Genomic DNA, 8,980 nt, shown 5'->3' on the forward strand with positions numbered 1-8,980 from the left:
CACACACACACACACACACACACACACACACATATATATATATATATATATATATAGGCCTATATATACTCATGTTGTAAAGGGTATGCAGCTGTATCGTTGTGCCATGTAGGAAAACATTAACTAAAGGTTAGCGTGTGTGCGTTTATACTGGCATGTATACAAGGGTTCCAACAGTTCTACTTGTGTCAGTCTGTCTGTGTGTCTGCTCGTTAGTTATAGGTAGTATGTTTGCTACTTAACTGGTTGTATGTTTGCTAGGTATCTAGTTAGCTAGCTGTGTTTAAGTTGTAAAACCTTCCAACCAGCTTAAACAGTACACACAACACACACATGTATGGAAACCTGGCGCAGCCAGTTCGATATTCTGCAGCTCAACCTCCAGCAGAGACCACACACACACACACACACACACACACACACACACACACACACACACACACACACACACACACACACACACACACACACACACACACACACACACACACACACACACACACACACACACCATAATGAAGACGCGCACATCATAACATAAGAAAACGGCTTATGTGATCACTTATGTGTCCTCTAAGAAAATATATATATTTGGCAGTTTTTTAAGTACCTGAGTACTAAATATGACGACGTTATTGTTCACTCTGAGGAGGAAAAAAAAGGGGAGAGACAACATTTTGTTCAAAACACATTTAGGCCTACTGTTGTTAGTGTCAATAGATCTTGTAACCTTGTTACAAGGTTCCCGAGTCAAACGACGTAGGCCTATGTTAACTATTAGCAATGATAGGCAATTACAACTTTTTTTTGCTACGTCTCGCACGACAAGCTGTGGCAGTTTCAAACACAATGTCTTCCCATAATTTCACGGTTATGCTGCTATGCTTCCAGGAGGCAATGGAGGCAAGCATTGCGCTGTGACATCATGATGCACAACACGACCATCGTAAAATGAGACACCACAATCGCGTGTGGGCTCAAGTCGGGAGAATGCTGAGTAGGCCTACCTACTAATCAGACCGTACCATCCATCGGCTAAGAAGAGCCTGGACAACGTGATCCATTTTTAAAAAATCTGGAATTCTTCTTTTAAAAAATATATGGGAATACAACTGATATTATTAGGCCTATAATAAATATCTTTATTTTGTGAATTATGTATTATAAATTATTTATTTAGCAATAGCGAAGGTTTGGAGTATTTGTGTCTCGATATGGATCCCCCCTTTAGTTTTTGTTATGGTATGTTCCCGTTCTTATTTAATAATTCGACTCCGCGGTCCACTGTGCTCTGTGATTGTTGGTTGGGCTTGATAGATTTAGGTCCTTTGACTCCTAATTAGTGTCCAACGTGATTTTGCCCAAGTTATTTTTGTGCTATTTTTTCATCAATCCATGCTCCTCTGTAAATATTTTTTTTATCTGGCAGGTGAAAGTGAAGTGAATGTGTAGTTTGTTTGTACACATGCATTTTTAAAAGCCAGCTCAAACACAAGTTGTGGGAGTGGGCACTTGTAAGTGTATCAGTATGTCCGTGTGTAAGCGTACGTTTGACATGCATTGCTCATGTTTGTGCCTTAGTAAGTATATTTGTGTGTGGGACAGAGTGATCCAGAGTTTTACGAGTTCCCTTTCTGGTGCGGGTGCAGCCGTTTCCTCTGCCACCTACCAGAACAAAGAACCCTGCAAACAGAAGTATTCAGAGAATACATACTTCAAAATACTGCAGAATAGCACAGAACCGCAGAATACAGACCGCCATCCATATCCACTCACATAATTGGATGGTATAAAAATACATGCTAGGGTTAGCCCTAAGTAACCGAGATGGGTGTTATCCAACTGCAGGCATTTAACGAGGAAACACGTTATGATATATAGACATACATCTTTAGAAATATACAACACTGATCCCAAGCAGCTTGCAGGAGTGGCTGTGTACAACAATGCTTTCGATTTGCTTTAAGCTATATTGTGATTGTCTTGGTGGTTAGCTTTGAACAATAAACCAAACGACCCCTACCCACTGACCCACTACAGAAGCTGGTGGTTATTAGGTGTTGGCTTTTGGCTGTGGAACTGTGAGGAGTATATTAATGTGAGTCCAAGCACAAACAGGAACATGAGTATATCAGATACTGTGTGATACTGTTGTGCTTTTGCAATATCTCAAGTTTCTTGACAGTAGGTGCGTTTCCATCAGCTGTTTAGATGCGCATCTAGATGTATCGCATCGGAAAATGATGATGGAAACGCCGTGATTCGCATTAAAATCCCCTGATTCGCACAAACTGAAATACGCTCGCTATGGCCGGGTTTTGGTTGATTCGAATGGGATGGAAACAGCTGTATACGAATCAAGTGTGACGTAGCGCACTTTCACCCCGACTGCTTCCGGTGTTTGCGGGTCACTCAGAAGACAACAACATGGCCAGGACCAACTGCGCCGTAAGATCGAGCACCACTTGAGCGAGTGTAATTAATGACTGAAGTCCTCTCTCCATTGTAAAACATCAAAACACCACATCAAAACACCGGCAGGAAGACGACGGAATGTTTACAGGCTGGTTGCCATGCCAACCCGCGGAAAATCTCGCGTGACTTAGAAAACTCGCGCGAATTTGTAGTTTTCACCAAAGTCCGTTCTTTTGATGGAAAACACACATGATTCGAATTTCTTTTAATGCGCATTGCCCAGTAATGCGAATCACTTTGGATGGAAACATGGCTACTGATTCATTTTAGATGCATGTCATTTAAGGTTCAGTTCAGCATTTTTGACCAAACTTTTTTTTTTTGTCAATCATCCACAGTTTATACGGCTGAACAAAATGTCGTTCTGCATGCACCAAGGTTCTAACACAAAGGCAAAACAGTCATGAAACAAAATACAAACAGGAAAACTTACATTTACCAAATAGGAACAATTACAAAGGCAGGCCTGTGGTAAGAGGGTGGTGTGCACAACATAGTGACCAGTGTAGCCAGCTAGCCATGATTGGCAGAATAACATTTATGAAGTAGATAGTGAGATAGCAGCAGGGTGTCTGAAAAGTCAACTCGGGGGAAGAAGCTGGTACAGAACCTTGCAGAGCTGGTTCTGACGCTGGGAAACCTTCTGCCTGCTGGCAGAGGGACAACAGGGGCAACACTCCCATCCCTACCGTTCCTGTGTGAGGAATGGGAGGGGTCCTTTATGATGGAAGCAGATCTGAGTGCACAATGCCTCTGAAAGACGTCCTGGATGGAGGGGCGAGAGACCCCTCCGATCTTCTCAGCTGTGTTCCCTATGCGTCGCATTGTCTTGTGTTACGATGCTTGGCAATTCCCAAACCCCTTCAGGAGGCTCTCCTGAGTGCCTCTGTAGAAGGTGGGGAGGATAGGTGGTGGTAGACTGGCTCTCTCCAGTCGCCGCAGAAATGAAAGAGGCTACTGTACTTTCTTGGCTGCAGATTTGGTGGTGAGACCAGGTGAGATCATCGGAAAAGTGCAGAACAAGAAACTTTGGGCTCCTGACCCTCTCCCCTGTGGAGCCAGTGGCCGGAACCTGACTGGCCACCCCAGGTGCCACCCCTAGTCAGTTCACCGTATGTTTCGTTGAAAGCGCGTTCGCTCCCCCCCGTCGACAATCACGTTTGCTGTTTGATGCAAGCTCCAGCAAGAGTTATTTTACCTGAGAAGTCGAGCCTCCCAAACGATCTTGGTATGGCCAATGTTGCATCTGCCCAGCTGGTGAGCCATTTCTTCATCACTCTATATACGTTGCATGCCGAGCTGGATTGGTTCCCTCTATGTAAATTTGGGTTTGACCAAAAAAGGGTTCCGGTGAATAACAAACCAGCCAACAAACTTCAGCTTCAACCAGTTGTGTTATTACTGTGGGCACCTGTATTGTTGCCCACAGCCAGGAAGAACAAACAGTTATTTGGAATGAAATAGACACACGTAAATAGATTAGCGTTCACATCATCTGGAAGGTGTAATAAGAGAAGTGGCACTGGGCCCCTGGGAGTTTACTTCAGCGGGTACCTGGGAGATCATTGAACCGATGGACCGTGATTTCACTGCTCTCTCTTGTCCAACCCCAGTATGGTTCAGAAAAGACAGACAAGGCCGAACCAACCCTATAAGAAGCAGGTAGGGGTTGGGCATCTTTGTTTAGAACCTTTCAGCTGGGAGGCGTACACCTTTACTTAAACACTATCGAGTTTGAATGATCAGATAAGCAGTGTATCTGGTAGAAACTAGCAGAAGTATGAGTATCAGAAGTCATCAAGGAGTAAAATCTGTCAACAACAGGCATGGAGCAGAGACTAGGTGAGGCTCTTTAAAATGAATGATCATTTTGCACTGGAGCAGATGATTGACCCATGATGCACTGAGGAAGATGTAGGTCCCTAGTGAGTTATAACGTTACTCTGGTTCCAAGGGACGTCTATTTAAAGGAACATCAGATGGTCTACGGCCAGCGATACATCGGGTGACGCGAAAGAAGTCGCTTCATGGTCCAACACACAGCAGGGAGTCAGAGAGACGATAGGATGATTAACCGATCAGAAATAGGAAGGAGGAGGTGGTGAGAGGATATTGAGATAGAGGCGGGGGGACATCATAATACATACTGCTAGGGGCCGGGCGTTCCTTGGTTGTTGGGAAAATGTAAAAGAGATGGGGTGTTAACCTGACACAGACGGACTCTGGTCCAGAATTAGTCCTCAGGGGTCTGCTGGGTTCAGAGGTCAGGAGGGGTGGTTCTTCCTGTAAAATAAGAGGACCCTGCTAATTCTGGATAAAAAATATTTTCCAAAATTGTAGTTTTTCATTGGCTGTGCATTTTTACTCGAGCGAGTATGACACAAGTTTTGACATTATTTGATGACGCCCAAAGCACCTGCCCCTACTACACTACGTGTTCCTTTTTTCTGAAACTTTTCCGAATTTTATTCCTCACATATTTTGTAAGATAATATTTCCATTTAGCTAAAACGGGGGTGGAGCAATGTCCAAGCTTCATGCCACCTAGGTGGCTGCCATACCCCACCAAGGTGACTTTTCTTGGGCTTCTCCTAACAGGGCGCAGGGTGGTGTTGATGTTGAATCCAGTTTATTGCAAAGTTTGTAGTACATGGACTGGTTACGTGTTACATGTTGTCATCTAGGGAAACTCCCAGAGTGTGTGTGGAGATGGCTGGTTTAACCTGTTCACACTGATTACTCCATTTGCAACAGGTGTGTAGCCTTACCCAGCCCCAGAGTCAAATCAGACGCGGCCAGGTGAGGCTGCATAAACCAGCCATCATCCACACACACTCCCACAGGAGGTTTACACATCCTTTAAGTAGCAGGTAGGGGTGAGACAGTGACTACAGAGACACATTATTAATGAGACGGGAGGGGTTAGAGTCAATACCAATACATTAATAAAGTAGCAGGGAGGGGTATCTTGCTCAGTAATGCCTAGTTAGACTGTGGACATTGGGGATCGTCCCCTTGAACTGGGACTCTTAATAACCTAGCCACCTAGTGACACTGACACTGTGTGTGTGTGTGTGTGTGTGTGAGAGAGTTTTATGGTGGCGCCTACAGCTGTATGGTCATAGAACACAGGAGAGTGCATGTACACGCACACGTGTGTATTATCTTGAGCCCTGTGTGGTAACAGGAGGAGGAACTGGGGTGGGCAGCACATCATGTTCTGTACATTGTGTTCCAATCCTCAATCCTGGAGGACGATCTCCCTCCCCCTAGTGGCAGAAAGAAGAACCACGTCTTAGAATCATGAACCTACAGAGAATTGCCTCGGCCGTTTTCAGGGTTGTGGATTTTTAATGTCTGATATGTGGATAAAAGAGTTTATACTTAAGCCAGACCTCCCATATATGTTACTCAAATAAAAGTAAAGCTGTAGGTACGCCACAGGTCTCCAAGTCACCGGCGTAACACACAGAGGCCGCCATCGTAGGTTTGTGTAGTACAGTTCTACACTGGCAGAACACAAATAAAAACAACTGGTACCTTAATTCACACTTTAATATGATTGGCTGAACTACAGGGGGGAGGGGAGGGGCGCCCTTTAGTGGTGGTGACACAATGAACTTTTGGTATAGGTCAAAGGTTAACAAAGACCCGGGTACACAGTTCACATTATCAAATAAACAGAATTAAACACAAATTATGCTTTATTAATGCCCATAGGCCTATAAACCATATTGTAGACTACAAGTGAAGCCTATTGCACAAATTGACACGGTGGAGTGTTCCGAATGTTATTTTAAACACACTAAATTAGGCAGAAGTAGAAATAGGTTTTTACTTGATCTAATATCATATTCTTATTTTGTGCATTTTCTCCGCTTTGTGTTCCGCTCATGTAACATGCATCTGACTGATCATAACAGTTACAGATATCTCTGTCATGGCTCTGTCATTATCTACCTGACCACAGGCATCCGCCTGTGGTCAGGTAGATAATCGCAGCCTCAACACGTCTGGTCATTTGTTGATTAACACCTCTGTGTGTCGATTAATGGGAAGTTTATAAACTACGTGATTATACAGTTTTATATTCATTTGTAATTTTTACTTTAGTTCGGTATTATACTGTCACGTCAAGAGATTGCGTCATTGCGCGACTTGTGACGCGTTATCATTGCGTCCAGAACGCACAGGTCCTCTATGTATGGTACGAGTTGACAGCTGAATGCAAACAACAACAACAACCAACTTGTAACTGCAAAAAAAATCCTCCAGCCTCCACCCATGCTCCAAACATCATGAACACCGCGCATAAACACTGGAAGGAGGCGGCTACCCTTATCCTCGCCGCCGGTACTAAGTGCTCCTCCAGCCCGGCGGGTAGGTCATGGGGGGCTGCCTGGAACCACAAGGTTTTGCTACTTAAACGGAGTACCCAGAGCCGCTTCATGCCCGAAGCCTACGTGTTCCCGGGAGGGATGGCCGATCCGTCAGACTTCTCCAGCGATTGGCTCGGTGTCTTCCACGCCTTTAGACACAAGCCCAACCTGGGGCTGGGGGTCGTGAAGCAGCCCGTGGAGACCAGACCCCCCATGTTCGCCATGGACCGGCGGGAGCTGGGCTCCCCTATCACGGGGGACGTCGCCTTCCGGATCTGCGCCTTGAGGGAGACCTTCGAAGAGTGTGGGGTCCTCCTTGTCGTGCCCAAACGGGAGGAGATGAACGTGTTAAAGTCCGCGGAACACATAGGGGACCATCCGCCCGATTTACCCGCAGGTCTGACGCAAGTCACCGACATCTGCGACCGGAGTGATCTGACCCGATGGAGGGCTCTGGTGAATGAAAACCCCTCAAACTTTCTTAAGATGTGTCAGGAACTGGAACTGCTGCCCAACATCTGGGCTCTCCATGAGTGGGGGAACTGGCTGACGCCTACTGCAAAGTACGGCAAGCGATACGACACCGCCTTCTACATCTGCTGTTTGTCGGATGTCCCGTTCACCGTTCAAGATTCTAAGGAGATCGTACACATTAAGGTGATCGTTATAGTTACTTTGTACCGTTGTTGGAACAATAATCCAAATTAAATAAGAGGATATTAAAATACTCATAGATAAAGAAATAATAGTAACTATTTATAGTGACTATAGTAGGCCTATATATGATCCTCAGCAGACGTTACACCGATGTACACAATAAATATACTATAAACAAACTATAGGAAGCAATTTAAGCTTTGAACATTAAAAGCATGTAATAATCATCGGAGCAGCTAAAATAATCCAAATCCAAGTGCTTCATGACCCAAGTTTCTAAATACAGTAAAAAACTGTATGGTGCAGACTAGCTCTAGGAATGAGAAATGTAAGGGTCTCGAGTGGTAGTGCATAACCTACTTATTATAACTTAATAAATACATTGTAGATAAATCTCACCTCAGTTTGTGAAGTAGGTATTTCTGCAATACAGGCTGAATTTCAGAAACAATTAATTATTGCTTTGATTGTTTTCAGCCTTAACTTGTAAGTCATCTCGGCTAAAGTCTACATTTATGAAGTCAATATTGCTCTTGGTGTTTCAGTGGGCGACACCCCCAGAGGTGCTCCACAGCTACAGGGCGAAGGAGATGTGGATCGCCCCGCCGCAGTTCTACGAGTTGAGCCGCTTGTGTCACTATGCATCGCTGAGCGAGCTGCACACATTCGCCAGCCAGCGCTCTCAGGAGGGCTGTGAACACTGGCTCCCTGTAATACTAAAGACAGACACAGAGCAACTCAGCCTGCTGCCAGGTATCTACTCTAATACTAATGCACCCCTATACTGCTCCTCAATGACCTGGCTCTGTATTCACTGTCAGACCCCTACCTGCTTCTTTATGACCTGTCTCTGTATTCATTGTCTGACCCCTACCCTAACTCCTTCTTTATGACCTATGTCTGTACTTGCTGTCCATGCATGGTCAGACATTTTGTATTTTGACTGACATTATGTTACCAATTAGTCAATCCATAAAGGGATCTAGAGTTTTGTGCGAGAATTGTGTTTTTATAATATAAGTCACATGTTACTGTCCCAAGTTGATTAGTATTCATGTAGACGAAAGGTTAGTTAAGTACGATAAATCAGCATCTCAGAAACACCAATTTTTCATTTGCAGTTTGGGTGACATCGGGTGTAGTGTTAATTTCTTTGTAGTTTGTATTGCAATGCTACCCTTGAAATCCAGAGTTCTCGTGAGAGCACAGTTTGAATTTGCTCAGCGAGTTACTCTGGGAATGAGCAATATACTCACGCCCCAATTCCCCTGGCCCGGAACATTAACCAATCACATTGGTGAATCTGATATAGGCGGGCCAAAAGCGTTGCTGTTTTACCGACCGGATACGGCAAGAGTCTTAACTATTGGTTAACTCCGCTGGTCTGGATACGTCACCCCTTGTATTCTTCCGATTGGTCGTAGTGTTATCCAATTGCGTGCAGTGATATTTACAAATGCATGCTTGGT

At 44.6% G+C, this 8,980-nt stretch overlaps 1 protein-coding gene across 1 annotated transcript in view; it reads left to right on the forward strand.

Moving 5' to 3' along the window:
- The first annotated feature begins 6,667 nt into the window (after nucleotides 1-6,667).
- Nucleotides 6,668-8,980, forward strand: part of nudt19 (nudix (nucleoside diphosphate linked moiety X)-type motif 19) — a 3,138-nt gene continuing 825 nt past the window's right edge. The window contains exons 1-2 of the mRNA XM_084472290.1: nucleotides 6,668-7,511; nucleotides 8,057-8,264. Coding sequence (XP_084328416.1) covers nucleotides 6,774-7,511; nucleotides 8,057-8,264 — 946 coding nt within the window. The 5' untranslated portion in view covers nucleotides 6,668-6,773. The remainder of the gene's footprint in view (nucleotides 7,512-8,056; nucleotides 8,265-8,980) is intronic.

This window comes from Micromesistius poutassou (genome assembly GCF_964030765.1).
Source record: "Micromesistius poutassou genome assembly, chromosome: 8".
NCBI lineage: Eukaryota > Metazoa > Chordata > Actinopteri > Gadiformes > Gadidae > Micromesistius > Micromesistius poutassou.